General features: G+C 41.7%; 1 protein-coding gene across 1 annotated transcript in view; it reads right to left on the minus strand.

Annotated features, from left to right (window-relative positions):
• Nucleotides 1–6,525: 6,525 nt before the first annotated feature.
• Nucleotides 6,526–23,930, minus strand: part of LOC106585061 (tricarboxylate transport protein B, mitochondrial) — a 30,431-nt gene continuing 13,026 nt past the window's right edge. The window contains exons 2-9 of the mRNA XM_014170824.2: nucleotides 18,513–18,620; nucleotides 17,779–17,878; nucleotides 13,495–13,633; nucleotides 12,742–12,826; nucleotides 9,713–9,817; nucleotides 9,414–9,529; nucleotides 9,214–9,287; nucleotides 6,526–9,042 (exon numbers count right to left, since the gene is read on the minus strand). Coding sequence (XP_014026299.1) covers nucleotides 8,928–9,042; nucleotides 9,214–9,287; nucleotides 9,414–9,529; nucleotides 9,713–9,817; nucleotides 12,742–12,826; nucleotides 13,495–13,633; nucleotides 17,779–17,878; nucleotides 18,513–18,620 — 842 coding nt within the window. The 3' untranslated portion in view covers nucleotides 6,526–8,927. The remainder of the gene's footprint in view (nucleotides 9,043–9,213; nucleotides 9,288–9,413; nucleotides 9,530–9,712; nucleotides 9,818–12,741; nucleotides 12,827–13,494; nucleotides 13,634–17,778; nucleotides 17,879–18,512; nucleotides 18,621–23,930) is intronic.

Consider the following 23,930-nt stretch of genomic DNA (forward strand, 5'->3'; position numbering starts at 1 on the left):
TGGGTAAGTCTCTAAGAGCTTTCCACATCTGGATTGTGCCACATTTGCCCATTTATTCTTTCCAAATTGTCAAACTGGTTGTTCGTGATTGCTAGACAACCATTTTCAGGTCTTGCCATAACTCGGCCACTCACTGTCTTCTTGATAAGCAACTCCAGTGTAGATTTGGTCTTGTGTTTTAGGTTATTGTCCTGCTGAAAGGTGAATTCATCTCCCAGTGTCTGGTGGAAAGCAGACTGAACCAGGTTTTTGTCTAGGATTTTGCCTGATCACAACAAAATGTGGAATAAGTCAAGGGGTGTGAATACTTTCTGATGGGACTGTATGTAGTGTAGGATTAGTTGTGTTATTCCTTCTCTGTATAAAAATTGGGCTGGTGTGGGGGTCTTGAGGAAAAACATGGGCTGGTGTGGGGGCCTCAAGGAATAAAATGGGTAAGTGTGTTAGAAATGCCAGGGCTTATTTCTGGTCCCAGTCCGTAACTGGTTCTCAATGTCATATGACGCAATACATGAGTCTAATGCTTTTTTTTATGGAGATGTCATATCGGGAAAGGCCTGTGGAGATGTCGAAATACAGTCTTTAATGATTTAAATCTGAGGGTAAAGAGGATTTTCTTTGGAAGGAAGTAATAGTCAAACACCTATACCTTATTGTGGAAATGAAGCCATTTTTGTTATAGGGGACTTATTTTTTTTTGTCCATAAAAGATGAAGGAAGTGAGAAATGTACGTTTATTTATTTATTTTGTAGGCTATATCATTAAGTTAAATGGCTTATTATGATAGTTGTATACATGTTACAGTGATTGCGGAAGAATTTGTCACTGCATAAAATGTCTTCTGAGCAGTGATGTGTGTTTTACAGGCAGAAGCATAAGTGAACCTGAACGGCAGGAGTAGGCTACCCCTTTAATTTCTGATTCCTACAAAATATATTCTATTCACTCCCTAGAATTCACTTTGAATTCCTTCAAAGTTAAACTCTTCTAGTAAAAAAGTCTACATTTTTCCCCATGTAGCCTACATAATATCCTAAGATGTACTTTTCACCTCCATCATCAGAGACCATCATCCTATAAAGGTCTTCATGGAGAGGTTGTCTAATCAGTGAAGGCTGAACTCAGCAGATCTCTGCTGATTACAAGCAACAGCCCAAGCTACTTTGAACTTTGTCTCAAACCAGGATGGCACCATGGAGAAGAAATTGAGTTTCCTCACATCCGGAGACATCACTGTGTCAAATAGGTTCCGTTTTATTTATTAGGTTGAGTAAATTTGATATGGGTTCATTTTAACTGGACAGACTAGAGTTGACTGGACTGGACAAGATTAGACTAGAATGCAATAGAATACAATGGAATAGATCTTCGGAAAATTGATTTTGCTTTCCCAGTAGCTAAACCAGCTGACACCATACATGGAGTCAACCCCGGACCAGTGGTCCTGGAGCAGTGTAGAGATTTAGTTCTCCAAGGCACAACAGACCTGGGATTCCTCCGATCAGTTCATCAGATCGCCGCTAACCAGTTCCTCAGATGGAGTGAGAGGGCTTGAGGAGGGAAATAGGAGAGAGAGAGAATTAAGGAGCTTATGGACAAGGAGATGAAGGAAGACACTATAAAGGCCCTCTATGAACTGCTGGATAAAATCCAGAAGGTGGGAGAGAAGAGGAAAGAGGTGGCATGGCAGAGAAATGTGGTGGAGAAGCAGAAGGTGTGGAAGGAGAAGAGAGAAGCAGAGGGAGGCGGTACAGATGAAAGACAAGTGTCTGGATTGGCAGAAAGAAAAACTGGAGAAGAAGAGCAATAAGCTGGAAATATTGGAGAAAGTTGGTGACTTGGAAAAGGAGAAAGAGAGGTTGGAGAGGAAGAATAGCATAGTGGAAAGATTAAAAGTGGATGAAAGATGGAAGAAAATTACAAGAACAGGAGAGACGATTTAGAAGAAAGATGATTAAAATAAACTCAGCAAAAAAGAAACATCCCTTTTTCAGGACCCTGTCTTTCAAAGATAATTTGTAAAAAATCAAAATAACTTCACAGATCTTCATTGTAAAGGGTTTAAACACTGTTTCCCATGCTTCTTCGATGAACCATAAACAATTAATGAACATGCACCTGTGGAACGGTCGTTAAGACACTAACAGCTTACAAACGGTAGGCAATTAAGTTCACAGTTATGAAAACTTAGGACACTAAAGAGGCCTTTCTACTGACTCTGAAAAACACCAAAATAAAGATGCCCATGGTCCCTGCTCATCTGCGTGAATGTGCCTTAGGCATGCTGCAAGGAGGCATGAGGACTGCAGATGTGGCCAGGGCAATAAATTGCAATGTCCGTAATGTGAGACGCCTAAGACAGTGCTACAGGGAGACAGGAAAGAACAGCTGATCGTACTCGCAGTGGCAGACCCCGTGTAACAACACTTGCACAGGAACAGTACATCCGACCATCACACAGGTACAGGATGGCAACAACAACTGCCCGAGTTACACCAGGAACGCACAATCCCTCTATCAGTGCTCAGACTGTCTGCAATAGGCTGAGAGAGGCTGGACTGAGGGCTTGTAGGCCTGTTGTAAGGCAGGTCCTCACCAGACATGACCGGCAACAATGTCGCCTATGGGCACAAACCCACCATCGCTGAACCAGACAGGACTGGCAAAAAGTGCTCTTCACTGACGAGTCGCGGTTTTGTCTCACCAGGGGTGATGGTCGGATTCGGGTTTATCGTCGAAGGAATGAGCATTACACAGAGGCCTGTACTCTCGAGCGGGATCGATTTGGAGGTGGAGGGTCCATCATGGTCTGAGGCGGTGTGTCACAGCATCATTGGACTGAGCTTGTTGTCATTGCAGGCAATCTCAGCGCTGTGCGTTATAGGGAAGACATCATCCTCCCTCATGTGGTACCCTTCCTGCAGGCTCATCCTGACATGACCCTCCAGCATAACAATGCCACCAGCCATACTGCTCATTCTGTGCGTGATTTCCTGCAAGACAGAATGTCAGTGTTCTGCCATGGCCAGTGAAGAGCCCGGATCTCAATCCCGTTGAGCACATCTGGGACCTGTTGGATCGGAGGGTGAGGGCTAGGGCCATTCCCCCCCAGAAATGTCTGGGAACTTGCTGGTGCCTTGGTGGAGGAGTGGGGCAACATCTCACAGCAAGAACTGGCAAATCTGGTGCAGTCCATGAGGAGGAGATGCACTGCAGTACTTAATGCAGCTGGTGGCCACACCAGATACTGACTGTTACTTTTATTTTGACCCCCCCCCCCCTTTGTTCAGGGACACATTATTCCATTTATTTTAGTCACATGTCTGTGGAACTTGTTCGGTTTATGTCTCAGTTGTTGAATCTTTTAATGTTCATACAAATATTTACACATGTTAAGTTTGCTGACAATAAACGCAGTTGACAGTGAGAGGACGTTTCTTTTTTTGCTGTGTTTAGATGGGATTGAAGGAGAAGATTTAAAAAGGGAAAAGAGATGGAGAGAAAGGGAGTGAGAGGAGTTTGGGCATAGGAAGGAGGAGGTGAAGCGTGTGACTGGATATGAAAGAGAAGCTGCAGGTGGAGGCAGAGAGGGTGACGCAGCAATAGGGGAGAAGAAAAAGAGGGAGGTGGAGCAGGCGAAGTTGGATATGGAGAAGAAGCTGAAGATGGAGGTAGAGAGGGTAACAGTAGAAATGGAGAAGGAAGTGGAGCAGGTGAAGGTGGGGACAGAGGAAAAGTGGAAGGTCAAAATGGAGAGATTTAGAGAATTGATTAGAAAAGATAAAATAAACGAGAGACAGGAGATCGACAGAAAGAGAGAAGCGGATGTGGATAGAAACAGACAGGAGTTGGAAGGAGTGATGGAGAAGATGAAAGAGAGGGCAAATGTTAAATAAGGTGATGCTGGAGAATAAGGAGACGAAAAGGAGGAGGTTGAGCAAGTGAGGGGGGAAATGGAGGAGTTGAAGAGGATAAAGGCAGATGTGGAAGACAGAGCTGGAGAGAGTTGGATTGAGAGTGGAGGAGAAGAGTACAGAGAAAGATGAGATTGAGAGGGAGGGAGGAAGAGGTGGAGAGATCGAGGAATGAGTTGGAAGGATTAAAGGAGAAGGGGAAGACTGAAAAATATGTGGTATGAAGAGATTGAAAAAGAGATGGAGTTGGTGAAGAAGGAAAAGAAAGAGAATGAAAGGGAGAGAGCGGGAGTGCGTAGAGAAGAGGGTGAAGGAGGTGGATGATGAAAAGGAGAGAATGAAGGAGGAGTAAAAGCTTTGATGGAGCTGGGGAAAGAAAAAAAGACTGGAAAATGTAATACAGAATGTGACAGGCACTGTAGTGATGGCAAACGATTCCCTCAGAAAGACTAAAGAGAGAGAGAGAGCAGCATAAATATGCGAGGAAGATAAAAGAAATGCAAGATGAGAGGGAATTGATGAGAAGACTTCAAGAAAAAGTTCAAAAAAACAGGATAGAAAATACAGGTACAGACAGACACTTCATATAACAATCTGGTGAACTCAAATTACATTCTCTAATTATCCCAACTGTAGTCTAAAGGACTGATATCCACAACCTGATTTCTGTACTGCACATAGCCAGAGCCATAGGAATAGAATAAGAGTAATATACAGTTGCCTTCAGAAATTATTCACACTCCTGGTCTTGTTACTCATTTTGTTGTTACAGCCTGAATTTAAAATGGATAACATTTCGATTTTTTTTGTCACTGGTTACACACAATGTCTTATGTCAAAGTGGAATTATGTTTTTTGACATTTTTACAAATTAATAAAAAAATGAAAAGCTGAAATGTTTTGAGTCAAGTATTCAACACCTTTGTTATGGCAAGCCTAAATAAGGTCAGGAGTAAAAATATGCTTAACAAGTCACATGAACTATAATAGTGTTTAACATGAATTTTGAATGACTACCTCATCTCTGTACCCCACACATCTGTTGGGTCCTTCAGTCGAGCAGGGAATTTCAAACACAGATTCAACCACAAACACCAGGGAGGTTTACCAATGCCTCACAAAGAAGGTAAAAAAGAAACAGACATTGAATATCCATTTAAACATGGTGAAATTATCACTATAAAGATATAGGCGTACTTCCTAACTCAGCTGCCAGAGAGGAAGGAAACCGCTCAGGGATTTCACCATGGGGCCAATGATGACTTTAAAACAATTACAGAGTTTAATGGTTGTAATAGGAGAAAACTGAGGATGGATCAATAACACTGTAGTTACTCCACAATACTAACCCAATAGACAGAGTGAAAAAAGGAAGCCTGTACAGAATAAAAATATTCCAAAACAAGCATCCTGTTTGCAACAAGGCACTAAAGTATCATGTTATGGGTCATGGGTATGACATGGCTGCATCATGTTATGGTTATGCTTGTAATAGTTATGGACTGGGGAGTTTTTCAGGATAAAAAAGAAACATAATTTAGCTAGTCACAGGCAAAATTCAGTCTGCTTTCTATCAGACACTGGGAGATGAATTCACCTTACAGAAGGACACTAACCTAAAACACAAGGCCAAATCTACACTGGAGTTACTTACCAAGAAGACAGTGAATGTTCCTGAGTGGCCGAGTTACAGTTTTGACTTAAATTTGCATGAAAATCTGTGGCAAGACCTGAAAATGGTTGTCTAGCAATGATCAACAATCAATTTAACCGAGCTTGAAGAATTTTGAAAATAATAATGGTCAAATGTTGCACAATCCAGGTGTGGAAAGCTCTTAGAGACTTACCCAGAAAGGCTCACAGCTGTAATTGCTGCCAAAAGGGATTCTAACATGTATTGACTCTGAGGGTCAAATACTTACACTGTATCTAATCAAGAGACAGTGTGTTTTATAATTTTTTTTACAAACGTTAGAATTTTTCTTCCACTTTGACAGAGTATTTTATGTAAATCGTTGACAAAAATTACATTTAACTCCATTTTAAGCCACTTTGTAACAAAATGTGGAAAAAGTCAATGGGTGTGAATACTTTCTGAAGGCACTGTATATGGCCACCACAGCTACTATTCACTAACATTATCTTGTAAACATAGTCAGAGCCATTATTCAGTTTAGATTGAATGGACCCCAGGTAACATTATCTTGTTTGAATGCATAAACCACCTCAAATTAAGGACGCTGTAACTATAAAAATGAATTAATTGTTTCTTTCACTTTCAGATTTCCAGATGGGACAGCTACAGTGATTATATCCCTGACCTCGTCAAAGGAGAGTAGGAGGGAGGGAAATACACACACACACACACACACACACACACACACACACACACACACACACACACACACACACACACACACACACACACACACACACACACACACACACACACACACACGCACACACAAACAACACATTTTTCTACAATTGGAAAAACTTAAAATTGAAAATAAAGGAATGCAAACACAGTGGTTATTTATTGGTTCCTGGTGTAATACCACCTTAGATTTAGAGGTTATAATAACGTAAGAAACACAGTGCATTCCTCTAGGAATTTGGAATGACATCCATTTAATTTTGAGGGTGAGATTATGATATTTTAGACAGTATATGGTGAGGAGGAGACTGAGGCCTCCCATACCTTACAGTACATGTTGTATATACAACACTATGTAAAAGCAGAGTCAAAACAGTCAGTATACTGTTACCGACAACACAATGGCTCTAAAAGCAAAGTAATGTGTTTTATTTTCTATTTCACCGATGCTAAATAAAGCCATATTTTCTTGTTATAGATTTGACCACAATCGTCAGGGCAGATATTTGTGCAGATTCAGAATGCTCTTACATAATAACATATGTTACATGACTACAACACATAGCAATTGATGATTGTGGCAAAATACACTTTATGATCAAGACCCTGAAAACCTACATGAGATCGATTTAAAAAAATCCATTGTAATGGTTTCAAAATGGTTGTTTTCCTCATGAAGTTAAAACTAAAACAACCCCCAAAATGGCACCAAATGTAACATAATGTCAAGGATTATGTTAAATTTGGTGCCATTTTGACAACAAAGGCCTCTGGAATGATATGAATGTGTGTGAATGGAATGGGAATGTTCCCTCAAGTTTCCATCTCAGAACAATGCTGAACTGTCTGGAACGCAACCATCTGTGGCAGGAGGCAATCTGAGCTGGGAAACTGAGTTACTGTATGGTTGAGCCCGAATGGAGACCAGTAGTGATATACCAAAGATTATAACTAAACCAAGATAGACCACGGCCTGTCGTTTCCGATGGGAACAGATTAGTCATAGTGGGCAGAACAAGCAAGGAGGTGGGCAGAGCCAAGCATCAGCTAGCGAGATCCTATTGGCCCGTTCTAGCAAACATCTGCATATTTCCGTTAGGGAATGCCTACTCTGTGAAATTCGCGTGTGCGATAACCAATTTGACTTTGCATTCCTTCTAAACAACGCGATTTTTAAAAACTTTGACAAAGGCTGAAGTCTACAAAACTTAGTCCACTCTATTCATAACAGATTATAGTTTTGGGAACAGAAAACTGTATTGAGATCAAATGTTTCATCGATGAGAACATTTGCAGAATGTAGGCCAAAATCCATCTCGTTCCATTTTCTACCACTGCGCGCCAGTGGGCTTTCTCTCACTACCATATTTGGTAGTGAATGGAAACACCAAGTGGATGCTTCATATTTATACATCCAGTGAAATATCTGTCTCATTGTTCTATCTGTGGATATACCGTACAGGAACAAAAAAAAGCTGCGACCTCTTGCACCCACCCAATCCATACAGTACTGTAATGTTAACACCATGAAGCACTCACTTACAATACAAGTAAGAACTGTACGTAACACTGCACAGTATAACAGCGTGTCTCAAACACAGAGACTCATTACTACACATTCAACATTCAATAAATACATTGAAAAGACTCCGATCAATATATTATGAATAAATATAGATTATTTACCCATTTTTCTCTTCTCTTGGTAAGAATATATTACTCTATGTATACGTTTCACTTGAGGAAAAAGACGTTGAGTGAGTGGTATTATAGTAGAACTGTGACAATAATTAGTATAATTTGTCACAACTTGGCAGCTTGCTACTGGATGGGCTTGGCATCTGGAACTGAGTAAAACAATATACTCAGCAATTAAACATTAATAGTCAACCATAATATGCATTATAAAAATAAAAATCATATCACACAAGTAAAATGCTTGCATAAAAGGGTTGGTAATAAATTCTCAAAAGGAGGGTATAAGTTACAATTCATGTAGTTGCTACTGTAACTGTTACTGTAGCTAAACCCTCAGGTCAAGGCAGAAACACTATGCTTTAACTCAGGATGATATGGTACCCACTACCATACAGTTAACTCATTATGATACTGTAATTCATTTATGTAGATATTAAAAAAAAACACATCATATATTTCAGTGTTCTTCAGTCCAGGTCCTGGAGAGTGACATTACGTGCAGGATTTTGTCCCAGTTTAGCGCTACACCTCATTCAACTCATGGAGGCCTTGTTTGGAAGAATCAGGTGTGTTAGTGCAGGGATGGAACAGAAGTCTGTACACTTTGTAGCTCTCCGGGACCAGGGTTTGTGACCACTGCATCCAAATAGGTAGGCTACGTCCAAATAGATATTATTCATATGACAGCTTTCACTCCGCTTACAGCTCAGCTGGTGAGTACAGTTATGGGTAGGCTGCGTCTGAAATGGCACTCCATTCCCTACACAATGCCCTACCTTTGACCAGGTCCTGATGGGAGCCTGATGGGTCAAAAGTAGCGCACTACTGTATATAGGGAATAAGGTGTTGTTTGAGACGCAGACTGGTAGAAGGCTCAGTTGTCCAGTCACATCGTGTTTGGCCCAGTGAGGTCAGAAGAGGCTCCAGCCCGGCCCCCTCACTCCGTCTTCCAGACCGTGTTGAGAACCTGGACCACCTCCTCATAGATGATGAAGACGATGGCCACATCCAGACACACACGACCCAGCCGAGGAACCGTCCCCTTATAGAACCTAGAGAACACAGAACAAGGAGAGTAGAACATCATATACGTAGAACTCAGGATCTCTATGGAGTAGAACCTCAGGAGTGAGACGGAATGAGCAGTAAACAATAACATTAGGTTCCTGAAGGGAGCTATACATAACGTTTGATCGTATAGAAGTGTATAGTGGTGCACTTACGCTCGTACACCCTCGTGTCTCGTGATCTTCAAGGCACAGTCCAGCGTACTCTTATACTTATGAGCCTCCAGACCCTTAGAGAGAGAAAGACACAGGGTTATTCACTTAAACAGGGGTGGAGTTACGCCATACATGTATTTCAAACACATTTAATCCTTTCAGATGTACACAAGTGCCTATAGCGGTACCCTATCCTGTACCTGCATCCTGGTCTTGATGACATCTAGGGGTGTGTTCCCAAACACGCTGGCTGCTCCTGCGACGGCTCCAAACGTTCCCGTCACCACAGGGTTAATAGCCTTATTGGGGTTATCCCCTGGGGAGAGGAGACACGGACAGAATGCTCTTTAACACTCACCAAAGTTGGATATACACAGTACGCTTATCAAAGAGAGTACCTTTTTACAGGTGACCACTAGAGGTCAGCATTGTCTGTGTGGTGTAGACAGGCTTCCAGGGCCGGTATTCATAAACGTGTCAGAGGCTGACACTCCCGTACCTTTGTACCAGTTCCTGAGGGAGGTCATGACATAGAAGCGGATGGCCTGGTTGGAGCCCTGCTTCAAGACGGTGGCTGTCAGGCCCTGGTACGTCCCCCTAATACCTGGGGGACAGTAGCAGACAGCAGCAGTTAGCAGCAGTTAGCATCACGGATGTAGTAGCAGCATTATGCACTACCCTCTTTAAAGAATGACTGAACGCGCCAATTCTGCATGGGTTTTTCTGTTGCTCATTAATAAAAATACGTTTTCAGTCTTGAGGGTGTTGGTTCAATGTGGTAGTTACTGATGTTTGTCCCCCATGAGACATCATAGGTACAAAGCCAGAATCACTTCCTCAAAATTGTCAGAATTCATTTAAGATGGCTCAATAAATCTGTAATTAATTTTGAATTTTTTTAGGCACTTTTAGTCGCACAATTTAACATCTAGCTAATGTGTTTGGTGCAGTATTTCTCAAGTTCAAACATGTGTGATGTGTTTTCTTATATAAACAAAGTCGTCTCCACTGTGCTGCTGGGCAGGTCTGTCTCCCTGTCTGTGTGTTCTGCCGTACTATTGAATAGACCGTAATCACCACAGCTGTTTATCCCATGGTTGTGGGCAAGTGGGCATTGTCAAAATCAAAACCCAACCCTCAAGTACACTGAGTATACAAACATTAGGAACACCTGCTCTTTCCATGACATAGACTGACCAGGTGAATCCAGGTGAAAACTATGATCCCTTATTGCTGACACTTGTTAAATCCACTTCAATCAGAGTAGATGAAGGGGAAGAGACGTGTTAAAGAACAATTTTTAAGCCTTGAGAGCATTGAGACATGGAGTGTGTATGTGTGCCATTCAGAGGGTGAATGGGCAAGACAAAAAAATGTAAGTGCCTATGAACAGGGTATGGTAGTAGGTGCCAGGGGCACTGGTTTGAGTGTGTCAAGAACTGCGACGCTGCTGGGTTTTTCACGTTCAACAGTTTCCCGTGTGTATCAATAATGGTCCACCACCCAAAGGACATCCAGCAACTTTACACAACTGTGGGAAGCATTGGAGTCAACAGGGGTCAGCAACCCTGTGGAACGCTTTCGACACCTTGTATTGTCAATGCCTAGATGAATTGTGGCTGTTCTGGGGGAAAAAGGTGGTGCGGCTCAATATTAAGATGTTCCTAATGTTTTGTATACACAAGTCATGACGAACTCTTGCACACAAATCTCACAAATCTCAGTTTTGGATGATACTGATTTGATTCAGACATTACAGACAAAAGTCTTGACAATTACATACAAAAACATTAACATGTAGTGTGTGTACGTCTATCAGTTACACATATACACCACCGTTCAAAAGTTTGGGGTCACTTAGAAATGTCCTTGTTTTTGAAAGAAAAGCACATTTCTGGTCCATTAAAATAACATCAAATTGATCAGAAATACAGTGTAGATATTGTTAATGTTGTAAATGACTATTGTAGCTGGAAACGGCTGATTTTTAATGGAATATCTACATAGGCATACAGAGGTCCATTATCAGCAACCATCACTCCTGTGTTCCAATGGCACGTTGTGTTAGCTAATCCAAGTTTACCATTTTAAAAGGCTAATTGATCATTAGAAAACCCTTTTGCAATTATGTTAGCACAGCTGAAAACTGTTGTGCTGATTAAAGAAGCAATAAAACTGTCCATCTTTAGACTTGTTGAGTATCTGGAGCATCAGCATTTGTGGGTTTGATTACAGGCTCAAAATGGCCAGAAACAAAGAACTTGTCAGTCTTCATTTCTCAGAACAAGAATAGACTGACGAGTATCAGAAGATAGTTCTTTGTTTCTGGCCATTTTGAGCCTGTAATCGAACCCACAAATGCTGATGCTCCAGATACTCAACTAGTCTAAAGGCCAGTTGTATTGCTTCTTTAATCAGAACAATAGTTTTCAGCTGTGCTAACTTAATGTCAAAAGGGTTTTCTAATGATCAATTAGTCTTTAAAATTATAAACTTGGATTAGTTAACACAACATTCCATTGAAACACAGGAGTGATGGTTGCTGATAATGAGCCTCAGCTGTTTCCAGCTACAATAGTCATTTACAACATTAACAATGTCTACACTGTATTTCTGATCAATTTGATGTTATTTTAAAGGACCAAAAATTGGCTTTTCTTTCAAAAACAAGGACATTTCTAAGTAACCCCAAACTTTTGAACGGTAGTGTATGTCAGTTCATACACACAACAAGTAGGTCACATGGGGAGAGGCGTTGTGCCGTGAGGTGTTGCTTTATTTGTTTTTTGGAACCAGGTTTGCTGTTCACTTGAGCTATGTAACATGGAAGAGAGTTCCATGCACTCATGGCTAGGTATAATACTGTACGTTTCCTTGAATTTGTTCTAGACCTGGGGACTGTGAAAAGACCCCTGGTGGCATGTCTGGTGGGGTAAGTGTGTGTGTCAGTGCTGTGTATACGTTGACTAGGTAAACAATTAGGAATTTCCAACACGTGGATGTTTCTTATAAAAACAAGAAGTGACGCAGTCAGTCTTTCCTCAACTCTTAGCCAACAGAGACTGGCATGCATAGTATTTATATTAGCCCTCTGATTACAATGAAGAGCAAGATGTGCCGCTCTGTTCTGGGCCAGTTGTAGCTTAACTAGGTCTTTCTTTGCAGCACTTGACCATATGAACAAAACGAACCTACTTGCACTTTTAGTCAATTTTGGTACTGGAAATGTTTCTGACTAAAATCAATGTCACATAAGCCGTTTTCAATGAGAGAAGTTGATTCTCAAGTTTCGTTCATCTTTAAACAATAAATGTCAGTGTGATTCTCAAATGACACCCTATTCCCAAGTGTACTACTTTTGGCCAGAGCCCTATGGGGGCTATATAGGCAATAAGGTGTCATTTGGGACATATACATGGCCTTTGTTGATCGTTCAAGGTTAGGGTGGTAGGATCAGATTACCCTCCCTAAACCCTAGCCTTAAATCAGTGTCTAGTCTAGGGCAACTTCCCCCTCCTCCTTCCTTACCTTGGGTTCTGATGATCTCCCTGACTCCATGGTAGAAGCCTCTGTATTTGGGGTTGGCTGAAGACTGGTCGTGGATGAATTTAACCTTGAGAGAGAACACAGGGACAGCTTGATCACCAAACATACACAGATACACGCACGCACGCACGCACGCACACACACACACACAGTATTATTAAGAAACCCAACTGTGCTCCAGGAAAAAGAGCATTATCATGTCTTTTTCTTTTTCTTTATTGTATTATCAGTTTGACAGAGCACTGAGAGCAGACAGACAGCCTTGAGGGATGTTTTTGTCTGTCTGAACTTTTATTCAGAGAATATTAAAGAGTATGATTGAAGGGAATACATTCCTGGAAGGCTCGGGTCAACCCTCATTCAGCTGTCGGAGTAGATTTGTAACAAATAGTGACTGATTTGGGATGAGGTCTTCCTATTCACATCTAAAAAATGATCAGCTAGACAGCTGACTCCTTACCAGTGGGTAAGGGGTATCAATGACACCAAATCTGAGAGGAGGGGAGTGGGGGAATAAAGACAAGAGAGAGGAGAGGGGAGAGAGAGAGAGAGAGAGAGAGAGAGAGAGAGGAGAGGTGGGTATGGAGGAGAAGAGGAGGAGAGACAGGAAAAGGACAGGGGCTATTGAGGAGAGACTGGAAGAGGAGACTGGGCTATAGAGGAGAGGTGGAGAGAGATTGGAAGAGGAGAGGGAGCTATAAAGGAGGCTATAGAGATGCTCTGTCTCAGACGTACCTTGACAGTCTCCATGGGACAGACTATGACTACAGCCTCCATGACTCCAGCACCAAGCCCACATAACAGACCCCTGGTGCTGTTCAACTTCCCTGCCTCGTCACGGGCATGGTTACTGAGATACTCAAACACACCAAACCTGAGATGGGGGAGGAGGGGAGGAGAGAGAGAGAGAGAGGAAGATGGAGAGAGATAACATGTTACAGCCCAGTCGATTAGTTCAATCAATGTTGTTCTCATGAGTGAGAGTCATTGATAACAAGCAGAGTTGTTGTTGCTCAGGTTTGAGAGTGGTACAGTGATATCAGGAAGAGGAGTTAGACTTGATTCTAGACTTGAGTTTGAATATTGTCTAAAACAGTGGTCAACAACGGGTCGATCACGATCGACTTGTTAATCTCCAAGGCATTTCTAGTCGATCGCCAAACATTTCTGTAGAAAACCCAACGATAAAGCCTTGTGTTTCTATTTTTTTATTAGTCTATTTTTTATTAGTTATTGGTAGGTGCGGCCAATTCAACTGCCGTGCGCGCCGGGTAGGCAAACTGTTGCCATTTCATGTGTCTGAAGGTACAAACTCTGCCTTCCCGGTGGTCCTGGAGAGGAAATCAAGTGCACTATGCTACCGCTGGCCAATCAGATTGCTCAGATGACCGAGTCTGCAGTAACGTAGCAGGCATAAAATAAAACTACAGCAAAATTGATACTGTGAGATTTCAAAACGTTTAAAACCATGACTAGAGAGAGACTGTTAACGAATACAGCAAAGAGCTGCTGTTTTTATGAGTGAGTTCATGTTTAAGTTCTTACTCAGCACTGTCAACACTTTGTATTCAACACTTTTATAGGCCATAAAATGCGCGTTCTTCCTATTTCCACTCAGCGCTACAACAAGCAGCGCGGCAGTAATGAATGAGTAGGAAAGTGTTTCCATAGGCTTGAGTTGTTGTTATTATTAGAGGCTTGGGTCTTTTTTAATATCATGGGATATTTCACTTTCTCTGTTCACAGGAGTAATAACATGAATTTGTGGTGCGACTCGAGTTCGCCATCAGCTGGAAGACGGTGTCCCTTTTTGGTCAGTGTCAAGAGAGGAAAGGGAGAGTGTAGGGATGTTGAGAGACGGACCCTCAGTCTGCTGCTCTCTCCCTCCGCTGAGACTGACCATCAGATACAGGCACCATCAGCCCAGTAAAATAAGAAGCACATTATTTAAATGTGATAATGTATTGGGCCTATAGCCTACTGCACACACCTCATTGCTACAGTACTGTTTGTAATGTGTTATTGTTGCATAGGTTTACGTTTTTTAAGTCATGTGAGCGGTAGATCTCGGCATGAATTTTGACTCAGAAAGTGATCTTGACTCAGAAAATGTTGGTGACCACTGGTCTAAAATCTAATCCTACAATTTCATAGAATATCAGACTAGAACCTTCAATCTAGAAAGTTTTAGAATCATAATTAGAATCTCATTAAACTCTCAATAGACTCTCCCTCTATCCTGGCTCCTTGTTACCTAGGTGACAGTAAAACACATAGACTGATACTGTATAACTGTGAAGATGAGAAGGGTCAGAGTTGCTGATATCTCTGGATGAGATATGGAAACAACAAAGAGTCTTCAAAGAGTTCTAACTCCACTGGACACCTTAGAGGAAGCCAGGTTGGGTTTAATCAGCTAAACTACTGATGAGCAGAATTTCACACCAGCTTCCTCTCTGAGCATCATACAACTGCTTATAAATCCTAGTCGAAGTCTTTGCCCAGTCCTATCACTAGTCACTTTAAACAATGCCACTTTATATAATGTTTACATACCCTACATTACTCATCTCATATGTATTTACTGTACTCTATACCATCTACTGCATCTTGCCTATCCCGTTCGGCCATCGCTCATCCATATATTTATATGTACATATTCTTATTCAGTCCTTTACACTTGTGTGTAAAAGGTCGTTGTGAAATTGTTAGATTACCGCATGGTCGGAACTAGAAGCACAAGCATTTCGCTACACTCGCATTAACATCTGCTAACCATGTGTATGTGAGCAATAAAATTGGATTTGATTTGAGGCAAGAGGCAAACGACTTTGTTCGATGCCCAGGTGACGTGAAACAAACTGCTAATGATGCAGAATGTTTTACTACCCAGGAAGTAAGGCACATCCTTGTTTAAAGATGTAGCCATAAAGTCTGGTGACTCAGCAAGCAACGGATGCCCAGCAACTGCTACCAGGAAAGTGAGCTTAACGTTCTGTCTCTCCCCAGGAGTGTGTGTATGTGTGTGTTAAGCTTCACTGTAATCAGTTAGGAGATGCTGTGCCAGGGAGTCCTTCACTGGGAAGGTTATTTATAACAGAAATTGGATTGTGGTGATTTCAGGACCCAACACAACATGGAGGAAGAGAGGAGGAGAGGGTAAGGAGGAGGAGAGGGAGAGGAAAGACACTTTGCCACTTAGTGTTGATTAAAGGTTTGTTTTCTTGTAACCTGGTAAAAAAAAAGACTGATATTTTATTGTGTTAATTTATTGTGTTACTATTTTCTTGTTATCTATTTGTTCATTTTCATACTTTTTAACTGCAATGTTGGGAAAGAGCTCGTAAGTTAGCATTTCAAGGTAAAGTCCACACTTGTTGTATTCGCCGCATGTGACAAATAAACATGGCAAGATCAGGCGGGTTTCACGAGGTTAGGTTTATTGTGCCTCTGCCGTCTCACCCGAGAGTTTCTGGTCTGACCGATGTCTTCTTGTCTGTCTCGGACGTTGACGATCTGTCTCCATCTCTGGGTGTGTCTCGCTGTTCTATTTCTTCATCTCTTCTCCCTCTCTACCCCTCCTTTTGTTCTCACTCTCTTTCGCTGTCTTTTATTTGCTTCATATTTTTTGGTTCATTAAAATGCAGCATCTGTATCTCTGTCTCTACTCAAGAATCATGTTAGTTTGTTTGAGTGATAGCCGCTTCACAACTCACATACTCTGTCGTGCAGGAACACACAGACGCGGACTGGCAAACAAAAGGCAATGATGCCTTTATAGATTGAAAGTAGTTTCGAAACAGGTCTCTCTCTCTCTCATCCACCTTAATTGGACTGCAAGGAAGTGGCAGTATAGTTTTTTTTCACTATACTATACCTTACAGCACCCCATTAAAATTACTTCAATGTGCTAAGGCTAAACTACCTCCTCTCTTTAGCCAATTCAAAGTGACAGAATTGTTTTAATCATCCCAACATGATGGATAACAACTGGGCTGGCAGCCAAAGTCCAGGATGAGTCAGAGGCACCTTGGTCGTCACAGAGACCATGGAACATCTCCTAAACCCCATTGGGGCTCTATCTGCAAAGTCAGTTGCCCCTTGCCAAGAGATGAGGGGAGGAGGGAGGTATATGGGAAAGAAACGATGAGGGAAAAAGGAAAGGGGTGGATGAGAAGGCAGGTGGAGTTAAATGGGAGGATGAAAAAGGTCAGTCTCTCCACTAAAGCAAGGTGTCTCTCTGGACTCACCCTCACCACTCTCTTATCTCCTTCACTCCCCGTCCCTCCCCCCACTGCTCCACACTGTACATAACAGGCAATCAGCTAATGGGATGGGGGAGATGGTGGGAAAGGGGAGAAAATGATGGATTGGTAGGGGGAGGGGTACAGAGGGAATGGGAGAAGAAGTGGGGAGAAGAAAAGCACTCCCTTCTTTTTTAACCCAATTATGTAAAGCACACACACACACACACACACACACACACACACACACACAGCTGTCAGACTAGACAGATGATGTGGCCTACTGTTGTTGCCCTGTCCATCTCTATGCATTGTTTCCCTACTGAACCCTTCCCCTAGGCTGACTGACTGACACACACACACACACACACACACACACACACACACACACACACACACACACACACACACACACACACACACACACACACACCAACAGGTTTTCCTCTCTGTATCTCCACTGATACATGAATTGGCAGCTCTGCTCCGCATGGCTGGGTCTGTCCACTCTAAAGACAAACTCTGCTCTTTAACACACATACACACAAACAAACACATTCAGAGAAAGAGAGATGCTAAATACCCCTGTCTGAGACTGAGGTCTCCATAGAACGGTCTATTGTGGAATAAAGCAGGTAGGTCGAATAAATATAATCTCTAGGAAAGAATAACATAATTACACACGAGACCAGCGTGACATTTCAGCTATGTATTGTGGGTAACAGACCAAAATAATTGGTGTGTGCGTGTTTAGGGCTAGATGCCATCCACATACCTGACAGCTGATTTGGGTATGGATCCGTAGAGCAGTGAGCTGAGTCCTCTGTACAGTCCTCTCACCCCGTGACCCTGTACCGTCTGCTTTACACAGTCACCTACACACACATCAATACATGAACACACAACCAGCTATGGACACACAGAGAGTATTCAAATAAGTTCATGTTCACACATGGAGAGAAAACTCCTTGACGAACATAGCTATTTAGTATGAGGCAGAGACAGCTGTGTGCAGGGCTCATTAAAATGGTCTCAGATCCTCAGAGCTCCAGCCAAGAGAAGCCAGACTGTGTGTGTGTGTGTGTGTGTGTGTGTGTGTGTGTGTGTGTGTGTGTGTGTGTGTGTGTGTGTGTGTGTGTGTGTGTGTGTTTGTGTGTGTGTGTGTGTGTGTGTCTGTGTGTGTGTGTGTGTGTGTGTCATACAAACAAGTTGCGTGACAGCCTGCCAGATTCACTAATGCACCTGAGGATGATGGGTAATTTGATAATTAGATCCTAAGAGGGAAAGAGAGAGAGGGAGCGAGATAGTGAGAATAAGAAATGGAGCATGAGCAAGAGATAGAGATAGATGGCGATGAATTGATTTGGTCGACACACTGACGCCCCTGTATCTCAGAAAGGATAGATGCATCGGGAAGAAGAGGAAGAGAGGTATGAAGGGAGATGGATAGAGAAAGTCGTTGTGTTGCGGGGTGAGAGGACACACACACACACACAGTCAGACACTCACCGATGCCCCTGTATTTGGGAGGGTTGGCCTTCTCGTCCAGCTGTAGCTGAGTCTTCACATACTCTGTAGGGAAGGTGATACAGATCTCTATACCCCCTGCTATACCACCTGTAGAAAACACAGAGCAGAGGTCAGATAAAGCTTTACAATCTGTAGAATGAGATGGACAGAAAGGAAAGCGCCATTTAGTTACTGTAAACCACCCACATTCAGGCCAGGGTCGATCTCAAAAATGGCATCAGACTTGAACCAAACGCAAACGTTGTCAAACCGTCTGTGCTTGCTGGGGTTCTGTATGTCATCTTCATTTTGTAGCGAATGAGTCTGAACTATGCAGAAAACAGAGAGCATTGGTCGGCTAAAGCTTATCAACCAGAAGATTCCTTTTGTGAATGTTTGGGTAGCTAGCCTTTGGTACCAGACTGTTGGTAGCAACAAATTGCCTTCTATAATGACAGGCAGGCTAAAGCAGGCATTCACTTTGGGCAGAGCCAGTACATCATGGATCATAACAATAACCCTAAATATGGCTGCCATCCGTAAACCTTAAAAGCCCATAAAGTGTGAGAAGAATGTAATGTACTGGATAAAGATGGATGGAGCCATTTTCTCTATGCATGAACGTGTAGCTATTAGATGAACGTTGAACAAAATAATGAATTAATTTTTATTTTTAATTATTTCACCTTTATTTAACCAGGTAGGCAAGTTGAGAACAAGTTCTCATTTACAATTACGACCTGGCCAAGATAAAGCAAAGCAGTCCGACACATACAACAACACAGAGTTACACATGGAGTAAAACAAACATACAGTTAATAATACAGTAGAAAAATAAGTCTATATACAATGTGAGCAAATGAGGTGAGATAAGGGAGGTAAAGATAATAAAGGCCATGGTGGCAAAGTAAATACAATATAGCAAGTAAAACACTGGAATGGTAGATTTGTAGTGGAAGAAAGTGCAAAGTAGAAATAGAAATAATGGGGTGCAAAGGAGCAAAATAAATAAATAAATACAGTAGGGGAAGAGGGAGTTGTTTGGGCTAAAATATAGATGGGCTATGTACAGGTGCAGTGATCTGTGAGCTGCTCTGGCAGCTGATACTTAAAGCTAGTGAGGGAGATAAGTGTTTTTCAGTTTCAGAGATTTTTCGAGTTCGTTCCAGTCATTGGCAGCAGAGAACTGGAAGGAGAGACAGCCAAAGGAGGAATTGGCTTTGGGGGTGACCAGGGAGATATACCTGCTGGAGCGCGTGCTACAGGTGGGTGCTGCTATGGTGACCAGTGAGCGGAGATAAGGGGCACGTTACCTAGCAGGGTCTTGTAGATGACCTGGAGCCAGTGGGTTTGGCAACGAGTATGAAGCGAGGGCCAGCCAACGAGAGTGTACAGGTCGCAGTGGTGGGTAGTATATGGGGCTTTGGTGACAAAACGGATGGCACTGTGATAGACTGCATCCAGTTTATTGAGTATTGGAGGCTATTTTCTAAATTACATCGCCGAAGTCGAGGATCGGTAGGATGGTCCGTTTTACGAGGGTATGTTTGGCAGCATGAGTGAAGGATGCTTTGTTGCGAAATAGGAAGCCAATTCTAGATTTAACTTTGGATTGGAGATGTTTGATGTGAGTCTGGAAGGAGAGCTTACAGTCTAGCCAGACACCTAGGTATTTGTAGTTGTCCACATATTCTAAGTCAGAACCGTCCAGAGTAGTGATGCTGGACGGGCGGGCAGGTGCAGGCAGCGATCGGTTGCAGAGCATGCATTTAGTTTTACTTGTATTTAAGAGCAGTTGGAGGCCACGGAAGGAGAGTTGTATGGCATTGAAGCTCATCTGGAGGGTTGTTAACACAGTGTCCAAAGAAGGGCCAGAAGTATACAGAATGGTGTCGTCTGCGTAGAGGTGGATCAGAGACTCACCAGCAGCAAGAGCAAGATGATGTAGGATGTTGGACAGCTCTATATTGTGGATTAGTTCAGAGGATGGGGATGAGAGTGTTAAGAGCAGCACTATGTGCAGATGAGTCACTTAGAAAAGAGGGAAGGGAGGGCGAGAAGGAGAGGAGAGAGGAGAGAGGAGAGAGGAGAGAAGGCTGACGTTAATTAAATGATCTGCTCTGTCCAAGAGGGAGGGGCTCCATTACACAGGCCAAGGCCTCCATTAACTCAATGACACACACAGAATTACGCCATTTTCATTTCTTCTCTTTCTCTCTCTCTCTATCTCTCTCTCTCTCTCTCTCTCTCTCTCTCACACACACACACACTCACATTCAAATCCCAGAGGCCCATCTGTATAAATAAATAATGTGAAGGGTTCCGATATGTCATCCAACTGTGTGACAGCTTGGCATCCATTCAACTTCTGCCGTTATTGTAGGCCAAACCTCTCTGTCTTTTCCCTGCAGCACATATAATTACATTATTCTGGAGGTGACAGGAGATATATTTAACCCATTACATATACAGAAGATATAGAAGGATTTTAAGTGGTTGCTGGTTATATTTCAGTTAAATTACACATTGATGTATGGTTGAGTGAGAGTATTCAGAAGGGCTTAATGCATTTGCACAGTATTTTCCTCAGCCAAGATAAGGTTGTACAACAGTCTAGAAAGCTAAGTTATGATCCCTGTACACACACATACACACACACACACACACACACACACACACACACACACACACACACACACACACACACACACACACACACACACACACAGCTCTAATTCCAGTGTTAAGTAAGGTTCAGCAGATCACATGAGGTCTACTACATTTCACACTAGCACACTGACCCAGGATGTACAGGTCAGTATGTCTACAATAGGCTTCATTCATCCCAGACAGCACTACAGCTTTACATGTGAAGGCTTTTGGTGAAGCAATGTCATGTTACAAATTTGCTAAATGTACTATATGTTACGAATTTGCAAAACATATGATATGTTACGAATTCCAATTTGTTGTGGTTAACGTTAGCTAGGTGGATAATGCTAACATTAGCTAGCTGGCCAATGTTAGCTAGGCTAGGGGTTAAGGGTTAGGCTTAAGGTTAGGAGTTAGGTTAAAGGGTTAAGGTTAGGGTTATGGGAAGGGTTAGCTAAAAGGGTTAGGGGAAGGGGATAGCGAACACCCTAAGTAGATACAAAGTAGTAAGTAGTTGAAAAGTTGCTAATTAGCTGAAATTATAAAGTTGTCTGTGATGAGACTCGAACACGCAACCTACTATTCTTATGTTTTTACCTTAAGTAACCTTCTGTCTTATGTAACCATACCAACCGTAACATATCATACTAATTTGTCTCCTGGATTTACTATGTTACGTCTAGTCTATGAGACCAGTCTGATCTGCGAGCTGTTGGCTAGAGTGCACATACCAAGACCAGAGTAGGCACATTTGCTATTTAAGGCAAATGCAATTGGAAACACATTGACATTTTTATTTTTATTAGGTACATGAAAACTTAAGCGAAAAAATACATTTTGTGTGCACTACTTCATTTTTATCTGCAACAAATCCTTTTGGTAAACAACCTGGTCTCAGAACATTTTGTATTATTCTGTAAGTAAATCCAAGACACTCAATTTAGTATGATATGTTACGTTTTGTACCGTACGGTATGTATTAATTTCTGGATGTCCATCCCCCATTTCGTATGATATGTTACGAATTACAATTAGTACAATATGTTACGAATTTGCAAAACGTACAATATGTTACGAATTTGCAAAATGTATGATAAGTTACGAATTCTAGCTAGGTGGCTAACATTAGCTAGCTTGCTAATGTAAGGTGGGCTAGGGGTAGGGTTAGGGGTTAGTGGTTAGGGATAAGTTAGGTTAAAGGGTTAAGGTTAGGGTTGTGGTTAGGGGAAGGGTTAGCTAACATGCTAAGCAGTTGCAAAGTAGCTTAAAAGTAGTAAGTAGTTGAAAAGTTGCTAATAATGCTAAAGTTGTTTGTGATATGATTCGAACTCTCAACCTAAATAGAGCCCAATCCAACCCTGTCCACCCTTACTCTATATAACCCATCGACAAATCATTCTCTTTTACAACCATCCCTCACGCACACACACATACACACATACTCCACCCTTGCAAAGCAGATTTACAGAAAGTATTCATACCCCTTGACTTATTCCACATTTTGTTGTGTTACAGCTTGAATTCAAAATTATTGAAATACTGTATACATATTTTTAAATTTTTTTGAAAATGTATTGAAAATTAAATATATAAATATATCATTTAAAGTTCTGTAATCACACCCCTGAGTCAATACTTTGTAGAAACAGCAATTTCAGCAGTGAGTCTTTTGGGGTAAGTCTCTAAAAGCATTCCACACCTGGATTGTGCCACATTTGCCCATTATTATTTTCAAAATTCAAAAGGCACATCTGAGCTATCTTTTTTGCAAGTGCATAGTAACAGTTGACTAAAATGAATTATGAATTAATGCCACCATTTCAGATTACTCTGACATTTTTCTCACGCTGTACCCAATGATTTATGAAAACTTGCTTGATGTGTTGATGTCCTCATTGTGGTTTTACAGACGTGTTTAATATGTTTTATATACACACTTTATTCGAATACTTATGAAATGCACATTGTTATATTTGGTAAAACGTACTTATTTTCCCTCAACTCCAACCCCATTTGATGCATTGAATGGATGTGGGTGGAGCTATGTCTACATAAGGATGCTAATTGAAAAAAACTCACAAAAGCTCTGAGGAAGGCCTCGAGGTCGATACGTAAAGCTTATTAAAGAGCAGTGTTGCTATCAAGGGCAGTGTGCGGGTTTCTTCTTTTTAACCCATTATTCTTTTCAAAATTCTTCAAGCTCTGTCAAATTGATTGTTGATCATTGCTAGACAACCATTTTCAGGTCTTGCCATAGACTTTCAAGTAGATTTAAGTCAAAACTGTAACTTGGCCACTCAGGAACATTCACTGTCTTCTTGGTAAGCAATTCAAGTGTAGATTTATCCGTGTTTTAGGTTATTGTCGTGCTGAAAGGTGAATTAATCTCCCAGTGTCTGGTGGAAAGCAGACTGAACTAGGTTTTCCTCTAGGATTTTGCCTGTGCTTAGCTCCATTCCATGTCTTTTTTTCCTTCTGAAAACTCCCCAGTCCTTAACGATTACAAGCATACCCATAACATGATGCAGCCACCACTATGCTTGAAAATTTGGAGAGTGGTACTCAGTAATGTGTTGTATTGTATTTGCCTGAAACATAACACTTTGTATTCAGCACAAAAAGTTTATTGCTTTGCCACATTTTTTTTGCAGTATTACTTTACATTTACATTTACATTTAAGTCATTTAGCAGACGCTCTTATCCAGAGCGACTTACAAATTGGACTTTAGTGTCTTGTTGCAAAAAGAATGCAAGTTTTGGAATAT

The sequence above is a fragment of the Salmo salar genome, chromosome ssa24 (assembly GCF_905237065.1).
Source record: "Salmo salar chromosome ssa24, Ssal_v3.1, whole genome shotgun sequence".
NCBI lineage: Eukaryota > Metazoa > Chordata > Actinopteri > Salmoniformes > Salmonidae > Salmo > Salmo salar.